Below are 17,338 nucleotides of genomic sequence, written 5' to 3' on the forward strand. Positions count from 1 at the left end.
CTCTCATTATCAATCATATTCAACTTAAAGAAAAAACAGCACATAATGAACCTCTCAAGCTACATAAAATTGAAAGCAATTTCCACAAAAATCATCCATACACAGAAACATACATTCACATGCACACATTTATACAGGCTGTGCATGTGTGTGCATGCAGGGTGTTCAGATTTTCTCATTTATGCTGTAGTTATTTAGAATCATATTATTTGCAGGCTTCAGCATTTTAAAAACCACAAAGGACTTGGTTTGGGTTTGTTTTTCTTCATTTTAGACATTGTCCACATGAGTAAAATTAAGATGATAGTGTGTTGCTCTGCTGAGAACTGCAACTATTTCTAATAGTCAAGAAGTCTAATCTAAATTACGTACACTGAAAGAAATGCATTATACAGTCTTTTAGTGTGCAGCGTTATTTACCAAAATGTAAGCCTTTATTTAGCATTAAAAAAGAAATCTTTCCCTATCACAGTTATTCTAAAACACATTCTCTCTTCATAAGGGAAGCTTTGCCCATATTTTAAAAAACTGAAAGAAGATATTTGAGAATTATACCTATATTTTGCTGGCAGCAAATCATGCTCTAGTGAAAACATAATTATTTAAATTTCATCTTTTTCTCTGCTTGTATGGGAGAATGGAGAAAAAATGTACACTGAGGAGAGCTTCACTATATGCCAATTATTTGTGGCACTTCATTTTGGCACTGCAGAAATATAGCCTTGGGGAAAATGTTTGGTCTTCAGTCCCACTCGTAAGGTTGTAACTAAAAGCAGAGAAATAAAAGAGCAATTTCTGAAGCCAGAAGTCAAGTGGGGCCATGGGTGCCCTACAGAGCTGAGGGAGCCTGATGGAGCCTACCTGGACAGCAATAGAGAGAGGAATTACATCGTTGTGTCACAGAATTGTATTTTGATTCTGTATGAGAGACGTAGTGGGGAGACACCTCTTTGGTGACACCAGACATTGTGACACCATCTACCACTTCATATCAAGACAAGCTCTTTTGTAGGGTTGGAATATTTCAGTTGAGGTGCAAGACGTACAAATAATTTACTGAAATAACAACACCATGAACTGACCTTGGAAATCCACTCATCTGTGTCTTTTCCCTATAGACTCAATCAGAGGGAAGACAATCATTATTTCTGGATCTGCTCCTCCAGCACTCTTTTGTGTCAAGAAGAAGTGCCTCTATTCCAGTGCCAGTGCCTGTGGGTCAGCTCTGGGTGAACTTCACCTCTTTGATTTGAAACCAAGCAGAGACTGTGCTGTGACCACTTTTGGCTGTATTGTATCCTGAGAACTGGGTCACTATTTGGGTGGATGATTGAACTTATTACTGTGGTCAAATGTCACTTCCTTGATCTTGGACACCTATCTCCACAAGTCCTAAATATTTACATGAGGAAATCAAAAAATATTCTGCCCTTGGCAAGAGAATACTTCCTGTGGAAAGATGTTGCTTTCTCAAACACATTTCAGCATGAGACTTAGTTCTACATTAAAGATTTTTGAATGTTCATTGTCTCATTTTCTTTGACACACATGCTTCTAGAAAAGGTACTGCTTCAGCAAGCACCTGTCAAGAGTTTTATGAATGTTCAGTAGTTTTTCCAAAGGAGCACAGACTATCAGACTATTCTCCTAAAGGTTCTTACAAGTTCTGATGCTCTCACAATTACTTCACCTAGATGGAAGCAGTTCAGTGCATAATCACCTCAAGTGGAGCAGATTTGATTTAATTTGAAGATCAGTTTGGCCTAATAGAGACATTTGTTTTGCCACCTCAGACAAGTTGATGGAAAGAAAACGTTCTGTGTACTTGGAAATACACAAAATACACTTTACCTGGATGGCTATACACTAATACTGAAACAAGCCCATCACTAAGAATTTAAAATTATTTCATCACTTTTATTAGAAGATATTGACTTTAAACATAAAAACTAAGCAGAAAGAAAGGAAAAACATTTTTCACTTCAGTCCATACCAAAAGGGCAATCTGCATTTAAAAACATGCCTTAAGTTCATCAGCAAATCTCATAACTATATGAGGTATTGATAGTTACACAGACAGATACAACTGACCTTCCTTTTATAACCAACAATCCTTACTAAAGCAAGACTCTCACAAACAAGAATTCAGCTGGGATGGTAAACGAATTACTCAGAAAAAACTTCAAGTCTTAGCAAACTAAGGTGAAATGTATCTCAGAAGACAACATATCCTTAATGCTACAAGAAAATAACAAAACAAAAGTAGAAATCCTTGGCCAATACTCCTGCTGGCTGGCTCCTTTTCTTATGCACAAGAGTAAAGTAAAATTCTAAATAATTCTGTATGCACAAACACAAGAAGGGATTTCCCACAACAGCAGTGGTAGCTGCTGTTTCCAAGGATCATTTTCTGCCTATTAGAATGGTAAGTAGAAAAATAATGGATAAAAGACCAGGTGATGCTGACTAGAGATTTAAACAAAGATTAGATTTTATTATCTAAATTTCAACATGTGCAAAATTCTCTAAGACCATAAAAATGACTGTGTATTTTCTTGTGCTTTTATTTACAGATTAACGTATGAATGAGCACTAGAACCAATTAAAAAGAAAATAAGATAGAAATTTTCTCTTTAAGCAGTTTCACATTTTCTTAATATGCTTGATTGGCCTGTACAATAAATTACTTTATTATTTATAAATAGTTTTCTTTTGCTTTGGTTGTTTTCTTTTACATTATTTAAATATAAATTAATGGAAGCCGATTCCCATACATTCTGAATATCAAATGCACCTCAACTTCACCATGAATATAGGCACACACCTAATTTTAAACTTTTGACTAGACATGTAATTATTTGAATTGGAGCCAATTATGACCCAATTATGAGTCCTCTGTAATTACTGCTTGACGTACTTGCTGGATTTCTATTGAAGGAAAGAGAAAATATTTCTGATCTCTATGAATACCTAAAGACTATTAAAACTGTTACCTTTGACTTTGTTCTTTTAGTTTTGTAAGATCAAGATTGAGGGGCTTTTCCACAGCTTTCTTCAGTGCAGTATTTCTGCTGTTTGCACAACACTGAGGTATTGGCAGAAGGCAACCTGAGCATCAGCAGGTGATAAAGAGGAAACTGAAGGAAAGGCAGGAAAAACCTCAGCTGTTAAACGGAGGCTCATGCATCCAGGTGGTCAAAAAGGCCAATGGCATCTTGGCCTGTACCAGCAACAGTGTGGTTGCTGGTACAGGCACACTTAGGGCTTGCTGTTGTGCCAATAATTGAAAATACCTGGCAGATAGTCTGCAACAAATAAAGGGTATGTTATCCTCACAAAGCAAAATAGTAACGGAAGATTCATATGTCAATAGCACTGATGTATTGCTTTTCCCTCTTCCACCTCAGTGGCATTGATCATCATCTCTAGTACAATCTCATGAGATTTGTGCTGGCTCACAGCAAAATAAATAATGGAGAAAGGGAGAGCAGGAGGCAGCAACAATTTCTGCCAATATGTTAAGAGTTACTGATTTTAGGTTAAAATTTATAATCCCACACCAAAAATTTTCAATGCTTACGTTTTTCTATTCTGTTCACTTCAAACACTGAATGGAATCCTTTCTTTCCAGTGAGTTGGACTTCCCAGTTTTCATTCACCAGCACAATGCTGCTGTACCCTGTTGCTGCAGGTGGCAGTTCAAGTTCCCGGTCAAAATCCTGATCAAACACATTTTCCAACTAATCTCTACTGATAAGTCTAAACCATGTTTAAACCCCAAATTTCTGAATCACCTAAACTACCCTCAACCCATCCCTCAGTGGGCACCTACATGCTTCAGTGCAGGTAAATGCTTCCATGCTTTACTGTACACAAAGGAGGTTGCCCAAAATCACAGTGGCAATCAAATGAACTCATATAATCAAAGCTAAAGAGTCATGAATTCTGCTTGTGCTGTGTGACCATCAGATGTTCTCAAGTCCAACACATACAGGATACTGTTTCTCCATGAAGTCAATGGGAGTTGGCTCATAAACTTTTGTGAGATCAGGAATTGACCCATAATATTTCATAAAACAACAAAAAGGAATGTATTTATGGTTTTATTATTATCCCTAATAAGGAAATAAGAAGAAAGGAAAGACAGTACATGGTCTAGTCTATATGCACATGTGTTACTTGTATTAATATTGATGGGATTTAAAGCTACATATGGAGAGGATAAGATATATCCCTATGTGTTCAGCCATATACTTAAGGAAGCTCCCAAAATGCTTGTAAATATGATCATGCTTTCTAACATATTATGCATTTATTTGAACAATGTTAAATCTCTAAGCCCTACTTTCCAGTCCATTAAAGCCTCAAATAATAGTTTATTTCCAGTTTAAAGTTACCCTATTTTTTACCCATTAGAAGGCTGCCTGTAACCATATTTCCACAATACTCAGGGAATTAGAGAATTGATAATAACTCTCCCATCATCTGAAGGAATGATATCTCTCTGGGATGAGAAATACTCAAGATGAACTATATTTTAGTGAGGAATTCTTTTCCAGAAGATTTTGGGACAGGCCCAAGATGTGTAGCTGAAAGGCCTGGAATGCTACTTGCACAAAAAACATGTGTTTGTGCCATAGACCTCAGACAACTACATTCCTTCTGGAGGCCCAAGGCCTTGAAAGCTATTCATCCTTCTGGATTTACTTGTTGATTTTTAAGGGTTGAATGATAGCCTCAACAGGCAGAGGGAGCTGGGCCTGTTCAGCCTCAAGAAGAGAGGGGATGAATGCCATCAATGTCTATCAGTATTGGAGTGTCAAAAAGACAAATCCAGGCTCTTGGTGGTGCCAAGCAACAGGACAAGAGGCAAAAAAAAGCAACTGACACAGAGGAAGTTCCACCTGAATATGAGGAAGAACTTCTTTACAGTGCAGGTGACTGAGCACTGCAACAGATTGCCCAGAGAGATTGTGGAGTTCCCCTTAAAGGAGATATGCAAGAACTGTCTGGACACAATTCTGTTCAATGATCTCTAGGATGATCCTGCCTGAGCAGGAAGGTTGGACCAGATCTGCTGTGGTACCTTCCAACCTGACCCATTTTGTGATTCTGTGAACACAGGACAAGGATCTAACCCACAAGTCACAAGAGAGTTATTTAGGATTTCCCTTAGAGAAGAAGACTTCAGGATTCATTCCATGATTTATGACCTAGTGCAATTTCTGTTGGACTGTCATAGCTGAAGTCTTTATGAAACATCCAATGGCTGTTAACAGATCATATTCATTATGTTCATGCAACGGATAATTTTATTTGACTTACCTTTTACTTCTTTTCAGTTGAGGCTTGGTGACTGATTTTATGATCACTCATGACCATACTTTTATGCATTAAAAAGATGACTGGGATGGTTTACTCGTTTAACAGCTTCCACCAATGTTGTAGCCACAAACATAAAACCATAGCCATGGAGGCACAGTCATTACACTCATGATGCTTTTAACATCTCACATGCAAATGCAGCACAGAACCTAAGACAAGTTCATTTGGATGCCAAAAACCACCTTCTTCACTTGCTTGATGTAACTCTTTTGATACCAAGGCAGTATGGTCGTTTACCTTTTCTAATGTCATCCAGGACATCAGTTTAGAGAGGCATTATGATTTTGTTTTCTTACTCTTTTTGACTGTAAAGAAGATTCAAGAGCTCAGCTTTTACTCTACCTTTAAAGTCTCAATTTCTGATAAAAATCAAGACTTTTGCCCACTGAGATACTTCTTACTTTGTAATATAGGAAACCAAAACAAACACTCGTCATCTTTTTAAACTACATCAATGAATGGTGAAGTCAAATCCGGTTTCCCAGCAAGGAATTATTAAAAGACAGAAATAGTCCAATGACCACAGGAAATCTTTAAGCACCAAAATGGGGACAAAAATCTCCTGGGGAAAAGACAATATTTCCTACATGGTCATTCATGTCTCCTTGTAATACAATACAGGGGTATTGTTTGTTTGTCTGCTTAAGTAGATGGGTAGAATAAAATTAGAAACAAATCCTGACTACCCAAACATTTCAAGCACCAAGTGCAGGCTTATGTGTTCTAATACCTGCCATCACAACTATCTTGTGATGCTTCTTTATAATGTATAACCAAAGAGGGCTTTGATCACTGATTTAGACCTAATTTTTAGGCCTTATTAAAAAAAGGCCTAAAAAAAGACCTCCAGCAGGATCTTTCACTTCAGGTCATACTGCATCTTGCTGAAATCAAGTCATTTTATCAGTCATAAAATTTGTCAAAAGAATTGAAGAAACACTCTAAAATAGATCCACATTGTAGTCAGACCCCTTCCCCAGGAATTCAGGCAAGGAATGTAAACCCAAAGATTTATTTTTCTGTTCAGGTCATGCCTGGGGTAGACTGCTGTGTTACTAAATTCCCTAATCTGAAGTCAAGAGCAAGACAAAGTTAACAGACCTCAATAGGAAAAAAAAAAAAATTCAAAAAAAGAAAAATCTTGAGATAGCCCTCTGTGGACCATAACCTGAAGTTACAGCAATAAGCATTATCCCCTCCACAGAGATGATTGAGAAAAAATCAAAAAATCCCACAGCTTGCCTCAACGTAGTCCCTGGCATGGCCCCAGTCTCTCTTAGCGTCCAGATTGCCCAGGCTGAAGCAGTCCAGCTGCCCAAGGTGAATCTTCGCTACCGAGCGGCTGATCTTCCGAGTGACAAAGTTAGCCCCTGGAGGAGAAATAAAGGACAGTGTCAGCATTGTCACAGGGGCAGATAGCTCTGGAGACACCTCGTACAGCTCAGCACATGGCACTTGCAGTCCCCACTCACTCCCCTTGCACCACCCAGACTCATGCCATCTTTTATCATTTGAGCAAGCTAAGAAGCTTCCAGGGCAAGTGTCACATTAGTTGCACTTTCACAGCAAACATCTTTCTTTGTGGGACTTCTTAAGCATTCCTAATTTGCTGCCTCAGTATTCACTCCAGGCATTAAGCCAAAGAAAATCATTTGGAATGTCAGTTCTTAAACACAAAATGCAAAAGGTTACATAAAGAAGACAGACATCTTAGACCACCCTCAACTTTTCTGTTTCAGTTTCTTTTTTCATTTTTAATTTATTTTTTCAAGGAATGCATATATCTAAATAAATGTGTTTATTAAAAAAAAAAAAAATTGAGACTATGCAAATACTATGTATTCTCCAAGGAACTACAATAGCAAAATGCATTATACTTTTCTAGTTGTTTGGGATTCTTTGTCCTTCAGATTCAGTTAGATCATGAAATTGTGATTTCACCTTTTTCAGTAGAAGACTGTATTTTATTTTACCATATTTCAGTATGTTGTCCACTGTATTACTCTGGAAAATTTGTGTACCCATTTCTGCTTCCAGTGGAGTTGCTTTAAACAATATTTTGTTACTTATTTTCAGACTTTAATTTTCAGATTATGATGGCTGTATTTCTAAAAGTCGTCATAGTCTCCTCAAAAGCAGAGGGATTTGAATTTAGACCAGGAGTTTAGGCCCACTGGCATTTGCACACTAATGAGCCACAACAATTAAAATTACATGCCTTTTTAATAGCTAAAACCAGATATGATTAAATGGTGACAGATGATACCTCCTCCAAATGAAAAACAGGAGACTTAGTGAAAATGTCTGTAGTTGTAAAATGCTTTTAGCAAATTTCAAAAGTCTCAAAAGTGTAGCTCATACATTCAATGCATTTATGTAGTTTTTTTCATTATGGAACTCTGCTCTTTAGATACACATCTCAATATGCTCTGGTTCCTGTCAAACAAACATTAAGTTGCAGCAACATTATTAAATAACATGAAGTGTATTTTTCACATTACTAGTTTTTCCTGTAATGCCAAGAGCATCACAGTACTTTTCTGTGTCATTTGACTCTACTAAAAGTAAAGAAAAAAAAAAAAAAAGCATACCTGTGAAAATCATGTGTAATGAAGAACTTAAAGTCAGACCTTACCACAGGATTAAGATAGAATTTTAAATATTCATCAATCACTGAACTAATTGCAATTCCAGTTATTAGCCATTTGATATATCCTGATATATCTTAATATCATCAATTTGCACCTGTTCTTTAAAAGATGAAAATCATATAATTTTCACGTCTCCTGAAAAGGTGTTTGTATATAAAGGAAGCTTCCTAAACAGTGTAATTTTCAAACTTTCAGAAACAAAATATACTCCAGAATCTTTTTCAAAGCAAATTTCTCAAGAGTTGGATAGTACCAGCACTGTGACTCTGCTATTTGAACTTCTGAAAGCAAACTACTGTGGTTCTCCTGTTCCTGGCTGGACAGGCTTGCAGCAGGAGTGGAGTTCTGGCTTAAGAGAAACCAGTGACAGAGTCTCCTTGGCTTAGTTAGACTGGTACCTCTCCAAAGACTGTTTCCATTTTTAACTTATCAAAATGCTTTGGGACCTTCTCACAGATTATTGCTAATTAATTAAAAACAGATTCAACCTATGGCAAAAACTTACTAGGACTAGCTCTGAAACCCTCTGCACCAAAATTACTTCAGTTAGGATTTTTATTCAGCAAATAACAGCTGAAAGAACAGGTTTCTTTCTGAAATAAAGTAGATGTTTTAAAGTTCCAGGCTGCAGCTGAGTAATAAGGAAAACTGACTGCTTTCAACACTACATTCCCATTAGTAGCAAAAGCAATGAGAGTTCTAGTCACCATCTGCATTAAAGCAAGTTTTACTGTCAACCTGCACAACTAATGAATGTCAACTCCCCTTTCAGAGCAAATGCTTCCTCAGCATTAAAAAAAAAAAAATAGAAAAAAACAGCACATTAGGTTGTATGAGAGAAAAAAAAATTATGCTATCAATTTAACTTTAATTGTATAAAAGATACACACAAGAAAGAGCTGATTTGTCTAGCACAGCACAAGAAATACTAGTAACTACTGTCTTCTTGCAGAGCCACTGTTAACTGGAGAGAAACAATCTTCAAAGATATTCTCCAAGTAAAATCAGAATATTCCTCAAAAGGCTGAGCTGAAAAACTAGAGAGCACCAGAACGAAAAAATGAAAACCTTAATTTTCCAGAGATATCCTAGTAAGGGTTCCACTAAATAATACCAACCCTCTTCTTGGAAGTGCCTCACCATTAAAGCTGTGGAAGAAAACTATGCTACTTTTCATTCTGAGAAATGCAATTAGAAAATTTTTTCATGCACCCAAGGACTGAATGGCACATTTCAGAAGCATTTAAATGATATGGTTCATAAATAATGTTTAAGTACTTATTCCCTTCAAACACAGTATCTTAAAATATCCCATTACACTCTGTGTTTGATCCCATGCCATTAAATGCACATCATAACTAGAATTTAAGCTGGTGCCCACTGGAGTCATACAAAGTAGTTAAGGCTATGTCAGCATTTCCACTAAAAAGCCCTGTCCTAGAGGTTTGCAATTTGGCTATGGCATTGCTTTGGGCTGAAATTTAGCAGAAGTAATGTCTTTTTCCTCAGGACTGATTCTATCTAAAAGGCCTAGGCAAAACGCTACACATATCTTTGTATAACTGAACACAAAGGACCTTTTGAGGCACAGAAATGGTTAGCTTCCTTCTTCATCAGGAGGTAGTGAAGACTTGCTAATGCTGAACACACAAGAGCATTTTTCTCCACAAAACAGCCACTCAGTGCCAGGAAGAGTATCATCAGAGCTGCTGGTGTGCTAGCCACTTTACCCTTTATGCTGATTTTCATTGGAACAAGATGATGCAGCAGCTAAAACGTCACCAGTTATCACAGGTGAATAAGGCCTAATTTGTTATGCTACTAACCTTGCTAATTCACCTGGAAATGTGTTGGTGATAGTGACAGAAGATACCTTAGACTGGTGGGAAGGAGAGATGTCAGAGTCCCATGTTTTTCTCCTGGCTTTGCACTGGTCCCTCAGTTCAGAGAGGTTTTGTAAAACCCAACTCATTTCTTACACCTAGTACAAACAAATGTTAAAAACTCAGTTACATGGTTGATGAATTTTGACTTATTTGAACACCTTTTCAAAATGTGTGTGGGTGGCAAATGTCTGGGAGCTCACTTTTCTGCAGGAACCCCGAGAAGAGTCATTCTTGCTGTTGGTAGGGCCAAGCATGCTGGGCTAACTGCCTTGCATAGTTATCTATGCAGGAAATACGTCAAAACCATGATGGGCCACATTATGCTCTGGTTTGCATTGTGATTGGCAGCACTGCAATCACTGCAATGAAGCATTAAAGATGTGGCCAGGCAGAAGAGATATGGCCAGACCTAGCAAAAGATGCTTTGGTGTGACATTTCAGCTGTTCCAAGCAGCTCTACTTAAGAGGGGGTCTGACAAGTTCTTACATTTTAAAAGGGGCCTTTAACAAGAGTTTTCATGATATTAACAGCTCTTTCAGGAATGCTGGGCATTAGCTTAGATTTGTTTTCAAAACCCAAGCCCTCCCTTTGAGATCGTTCGCATTCCAATAGGAACCATAAGGTCTGATTTACAAACCTGATTTTTCCTAGACAGGATTTAAAGCAAGGATTCCTTATCAAGCAGACCTGATCTGTAAAACATATAACTTGTCACCAAACCACTGCAGGAACAATACTACAATGAAAAGAAATAGCAGAGGTATAATGCAATAGCTTTTGCTCTCCAGCCCAGGCCTGTCACCCATTGTGCTGCCTGGCTCAGGGTGGAAAACAACTCATCCCTTCCAGAAGGATGCTGCCTACATCTGGCAAAGATGCAGTTTTGAAAGCTGGACACATCTCTCATTAACACATATTGAAAACTATTGTTTAGGAGGCATGGTCTTAGTGCACCTACAGTTCCAATGCTGGATGGCCCCAAGACAGAAAAAAAAAATAAATCTTAGTCTCTGCATCAGCACCCCATTCCTTTTAGCAGCACTGGGGTTTCAGCCTTTGTGAGTCATCAGGGAACTGCCTGTTTTAAGTAAGAGTTTTTCTCTGGATACTGTGGTTTAGAAGAGGCAACCAAATGGATGAAGTAGCTTTACAAGCCACTACTGTAGCATCTGTTTCTTTTCAAGAACCCTCATTTTCCAAGTTCTCAAGACTAAAAACAAAACCCAACTAATGATAAAACTGTGGTCTCAGGAACTCTGCTCTCCCTGTAAAACACTAGTTGTTGCATGCCTAACAAAGTCCATTATTAATCCTAGCAATACGATAGAATGGCAAACAATCTTATAGAATTCAATAGCAGTCCTTATTTATCAACTGAGATGCAGTCCTAGAAAAATCTACCAAGTTCTTGTAACACCTTTTTCTTCATTTTGCATAAAATATGATTAAAAGATTTCTGTGTCTGAAGATACTGACACAAGAAAAAGGTTGAAGCTCTGCAGTTTTTTTCCTCCAAGTTTCTGCAGTTCTGGCATAGACACTAGTGGAAGCCTAACATGTTCAAACACATTGTGTACCCAGCGCCTCTACTAATCCAGAGGAACATATTTCTTTTAACATATATGTGTTGTAAATGATACATTTAATGAGATCATTAAAATGTTTTGATTGCCTGAAAATTCACATTGCTCATCATTTCCATTCTGTGAGAACCTTTTCCATTTTTTGTAACAAGATGTAATGAAAAAAAAAGCAACACCCAGATCTTCTAAGAAAAGAAGCCTTATCTCATTACACTGATGAAAATCAATAACAATTATTCCAAAGCAAATGGATTTATTGTCATTGTAAACCAAATGAAAAATCAAGTTATATATCTTTAAATTAACCTTCCATACTTTGAGTTTAAACAGAATTTTAAACTATGTCTTGATCAAAACCACTGATACAGTGTTGCATTTTCATAAAACTAGTAGAGCAGTAGCTTAATATATTTTAAATACTCATGCATTTAAATTGTGACTCCATGCACAATTTAAAATAATAAATTGTTCTCACAACAATAATTACACAAAGTAGAAACATCACTGCTTAGAAATAAAGGGAAAATCATGGCTAAAAGTGACTTTTTTTCCTTCTGCTTGTCATCATATAAATTTTACTCAGCAAATACAGCTACTTTTGGATGAGTTTGCCATGAAGTCCACAATCAGATTTTTTGAAAAATGAAATATATATGAAATAAGTGTGATATGATTCATAAGCAATTCCTTGTAAAGTCATGCATGGGAAACGTCTTCCTGACTGAAGCAATAAATCATTTTATTTCCTGAAACTTGAGATATAGTGCTTTAATCCTTTCATTTTAATCCTGTATAGCATGGCTGGAAATACTTTGATTCATAATAATATGTTCAATCTTTTTCTCTGTTCTTTAAAATTTTAGAAGTAGCTTATGGTAGTGGTATTCTCAGATTTTTTAATATATTTGCAATTTTTTCAAATATTTTCAGTTTACATATCCCAAACTATTTTCCAATGGACATGTATCTTTCTCTAAACAGGAAATTTTACTGATAATATTCTTTTCAAAGAGGTTATTCTTCATCAATCCCCTGGGAAAAAATTAGGTAACAAAAAGAATCCACAGATCCCAGACCGAAAGCAGTGATCCAGTAACATGAGGATAAAATTGTCCTTCTTTATCAAGTGATCTTCATTTGGAACTACTTTGAAATGTGTGATTTAAGTAAAATGATGTGGTAGTAATTCCTTCAAATACTGCTAACAAAGACATCAATCGGCATATAAACTGAATTATTTTGTTTAATAAAATATTGATCCACATTATAACCTTTACAATGCCAAAATGTACTAATTCTCCTTGGTTCCATTTTCCATTAGCACGCCAGTTTTCAACAGTTAAATGTGGTACCAATTCTTTGGGTGCCCATTTTTGAGATAATGGAAGATACAATACTAAATAATGTATACACTACTTCTATATTTCAAAAATGAAGAGGTTAAGGGAGAAAACTAAAGGGATTGAGAGGTGGGAATCAGCAGGGGAGGGCAGCACAGTGGAGGGGGCTCTGGAGGATGCCCTCCAACCCCAGAACTCCTCTGCCCCTGCCGTCCACTTGCACATAGAACATTTGGACAGCTGAGGGCAACAGGAGGTCATTGAACTACTTGTGGAGGGAACACAAATTATTGCCTTTTATAATATGAGTGGAGAATGAGACAGCCTTGTGAGGAAAAACAAGATACAGAAATGTGGAGGGAGCAGAGAGAGTAGGAAAATTTTTCTTTTTCCCAGTGGGCGAGAAGAGAGCACAAAGCCTACTTCAGGGGACAAATAGTAAGCTCTGTAATAAGTATGGGACACAGGAGTAGGAGAAGAGACCTACCCATCACCACCCAAGGATGAGAACCTGAGGTGCTGTTTGCCACAGCCCAAGCCACGCTCCCCAGTGACTCAGTGGTGCTAACCCTCCACTGGGCATCTGTCATCGGGGCTTTAGACTGCTCATGACTGTGCTGCATACAAACAGATATAGGTTCCCACCTCTCAAAAAACAATGACAGGATCATTTCTATGACTACACAGCAGCAGTTCTGTAAAGTGACTGTGAAAAAATGATGTTTGATTAGCAGGCAATGTGCATGTGTAGGGTGTGACACAAAGCTATTATATTTCACAATTAAAATACCACTGTTGAGGAATAATTACACTTCTTGGATCTATCATATGGGGTTGTTAAAAGGACAGGCTGATATACCAGCAATAATGCTTAGCTAAAATGTGCTATTTTAGTATATTTCCTCCATATAATTTTTCTTAAATTAAAATATTTTCCCCTCAGGAACTGTACACTGAACAGGAAAAGGTGAGGCATCAAAGATTCTTATAAAGGAAAACCCAAACATTAATACTGAAAACAATATGTAAAAGTGTTATTCCTGGTCCCAAGTTTATGTTGCTAATGGTGCTTACATAAACAGAGCAGCGTTTTGCTTACAGAAAACTTAACCTTTTGCTCCAAACTATTCACTTTGGTTTTTTTAATCACAGTTCATATACACTACATTGTAAAACAAAGGTAGATGTCTTTAGCCACTCTGATTTTCTAACATTCATTGAAGCTGTGTATTTAAAATTGTACAGTGAAGGTTATTGAATTAAACCTCTAATTTCAGCTGTCACAGAATTACACAAGCCCTTGCATGTGTGAGCTGTGGGTAAACATGAGTGTGCTTGCCCATCAGTACAGACTCTTTACATTGTTAAAGCTTGTGTAAACAATTGTAGTTAAGTACATGCTTTGGTTAATTTGTGCTACAATAGCTAGAACTGTATGCAACAAAAAGGAAAATCCAGCACTTATACAAAATGGAATTATCCTGCAGTCTTAGGCAACTTGCACAAAACCCCATGATTTTAACTTCCCTTGTTTAATGGCTATCACAGTTCAGACATCTGTGCTCTTAAATTTAACACCCCTTTCCTTTTCTCCCTGTTTTTCCCCTCCTCCATCCTCTCAGCAACCAGTAGCACATCAAAAAAGTTGCTGTTTGACGGTTCAAGCTGAGACATTCAGCCTTTACCCTTGCACTCTCTTGAGATGAAGCAGGCAAGGCTTTTAATCTTACCTGGTGACACATGACTGACTAATACAGTTTCTTGGACCTTCTGACCTCTGAGGGACTAAATCTGGCTGGTCTCTCAACCTCTCCAGGTGGCTGGGACATCAGTTTGCGGTGGGTCATGATGTAAACAAAGTTTTGCATGGGTTTTCCATGACTTTCTGTGCACCTATAATTGTCCTAACTTTAAATGTGCAAATTTCTTGAGTATAAAACGTGTAATTTCACTTCAAGTCAGGGGGAAAAAGAATTTTCCTTTACTTTTACTGTAGGTTAAAGACTGTAACAAGAGCTAACCTTGAAACCAGTCACAGCGGCAAATTTGCTGAGTCAGTGCTGATGTATTTTCTTGGAGCAAGAGAAATGGTCTGGCTACAGCCAAGCAGCTTATTTGAAACTTTGCCTCCCACACAAACTAATAAAGCAGTGCTAGACGGGTTTGACACTTATACAGCATAACTCAAGATGTTCCTAATCCATGTGCCTCCCTTTGGAGCTTTGTTGCTCAACAATTTTTCTCCTAGGACTTCCTTCTGGTTAGCTTTGCGACAGTGGTAGTCCTTGAGGCACCCTTTAGGTCCTCAATACATCATTTGATAAATACATTTTGATTTCACTAAACCACCATTTTCTACAGAAGTCCTGGAATCACCAAGAGGAGGTTCTGAAACACAGCTGAATCATTTTTTCAGGGAACTGGAAACTGCCGAGGGGAAAGAGGTCATCAAGAAGTAACAACGTGAGGGCCAGTGAGAACTGAAGGGAAGCAAAAAAAAAAGAAATCCCAGCTTCTGAAAATACAGTAGGCACACTTTTTCTAGTACAAGGCACATAAAATGCAAGGTGCTACATTTTCTTCCATCTTCCATGTTATGAATAGTTGGATTCTCAGCTAGGATGCGGTGAGAAATACATCTCCAACACCACTGATGATCCCAACAAGTCAATGTACATATTACCACTTGCAAAGTTCTACAGTTTCAAGTAAAAGGACGAAATCTTCCAGCTACAGACACCCTCTCAGAATCATAACAAACTAATCAAGTAAACACCTGGCTCAGATATTAAGAGCCAAAAAAAATCTCCATGGTGTGTGCTGTGGCATGCAGAAAAGCTGGTGTGCAACCCAGGGCATGAGATCAGCTCACAGTGCTCTCAGCCTACTCTCTCTATCCCTGCTGTCCCCATTTCCCAAGCTCTGCTCCTGCACAGGTACAAGTGGTTCTGCTGAAGATGGACCAGGACAACACTGGAAGTCATTATTTTGGATAAAACCAAAGTAACCACCCCGAAATGTAGTATTTTAACAACAAATCCCTGTAAAAAAAAAGCTTTGATTGATTGTGTGGGGCAGGGGGAACCCAACCCTAAAGTAAGCCCCCAAGGCCTAAGAGTTTAAGAATAGAATGGGGTGAAAAGGCAGAGACACAATGACAGAACACCAGGAAGACTGCAAGCCAACAAAGACAGCATGTCCCTTCTGGTCCAAAGGACTTGGCCATGTTTGGTCTAGCTGTGTTGACCTCCTCTATTCAGAAAGCCAATAAAAACATTATTTCACCTAGCTGTAGTTACTACTGGTTGCTTAAACTTCCCATAAAATCTATGTCCTTAGTGCAGCACAGGATGTGATCACTCTCAGAGGACCCTGAAGTTAAGCAAGGGTGCTGCAGCTTCCACACCCAAGCTCCAAACTGGAAATGTCCCCAGACAGAGAGGCAGCTCTCCCACAGGCAGAAAGGGTATGTCAGGAGGTTGCATAAAAACCATTGCTGAGAGCAAACTCCCCTCTGGGACAAAGCCTGGGCATGTTGCTAATTTTCACTCTAAAATGAATATGGGACCAGAAAAAGAAAGGGACCCTTATTTAGTGAGAAAATATTTTGAACATAATAATTGAGTAAAATTCTAACAGCTTTTTGAAATGTTCACACATTTCAATGAATATTCCTTTTTACTAATGTTGCCACTGAAACTGAATCTCACTCCTGAATTCTTTCTCTGTGGGAATAGAGTTTCTCTAGTGAAATTAATAATATAAATAAATACACAGCTATAAACACAGAGAACTCAGCTTTCTGGCAAGATAAATTGGTGCAGTTTGGCTGAAGTCAGATTACTTAAATTTACAAAGAGGAGAAACTTAAACATACCACCATTAACATGTCCAATCACCACAAAAGTTTTGCACAAGAAAATATGAAACAAAACATTTGGAAAGTGATTCAATGGTAAAAAAAACAGAGTATGTATATAATACATCCATTTACCACCATTCAGCTTGTAATGCTCATTACTGTTTTAATAACAGTATTTTTAAGAACATTTCTTCCTTTGTGGACTCCTGAAATTCATTGTTATCCTGTTTTTGTGATATTTCCCATTTAAGTTAGTTTATACTTCCTCTAGGAACACAAGAGGCAGTCAGATCACCTGCTGTTCTGAGATGTCTACAATACTTGAACACAATGGGGTGAAACCAGGACAGAAAGTTAGCCCAATTCTGAATTTCCTGGCTTTGTGTTTTTAGTAGGACCTTTCACATCATTTTTCTATCCCCATAGGTAGCTGTGCATGCACTCAGAAAAACACACATGCACATGCTCCCTATATACTCCAGACAAAGCTGTAAATTTTAGCACCAAAAGCTAAGATTACATGTTTTACTCTTGTTTCTGAATGCACAATGATACAGTTTTACAGAACATCTCTAGATATCATACTGTAATCTTTTTTCCTAATAGCTGGCCCCCTGTCTGGAGACCAGA

The 17,338-nt window shown here is 37.7% G+C and overlaps 1 protein-coding gene across 1 annotated transcript in view; it reads right to left on the reverse strand.

Moving 5' to 3' along the window:
- The window catches only part of GMDS (GDP-mannose 4,6-dehydratase), a 409,472-nt gene that overhangs the window by 218,851 nt on the left and 173,283 nt on the right, over window positions 1-17,338 (reverse strand). Inside the window, exon 7 of the mRNA XM_054632699.2 lies at window positions 6,628-6,755. Coding sequence (XP_054488674.2) covers window positions 6,628-6,755 — 128 coding nt within the window. The remainder of the gene's footprint in view (window positions 1-6,627; window positions 6,756-17,338) is intronic.

Source organism: Agelaius phoeniceus, chromosome 1 (assembly GCF_051311805.1).
Source record: "Agelaius phoeniceus isolate bAgePho1 chromosome 1, bAgePho1.hap1, whole genome shotgun sequence".
NCBI classification, from domain to species: domain Eukaryota; kingdom Metazoa; phylum Chordata; class Aves; order Passeriformes; family Icteridae; genus Agelaius; species Agelaius phoeniceus.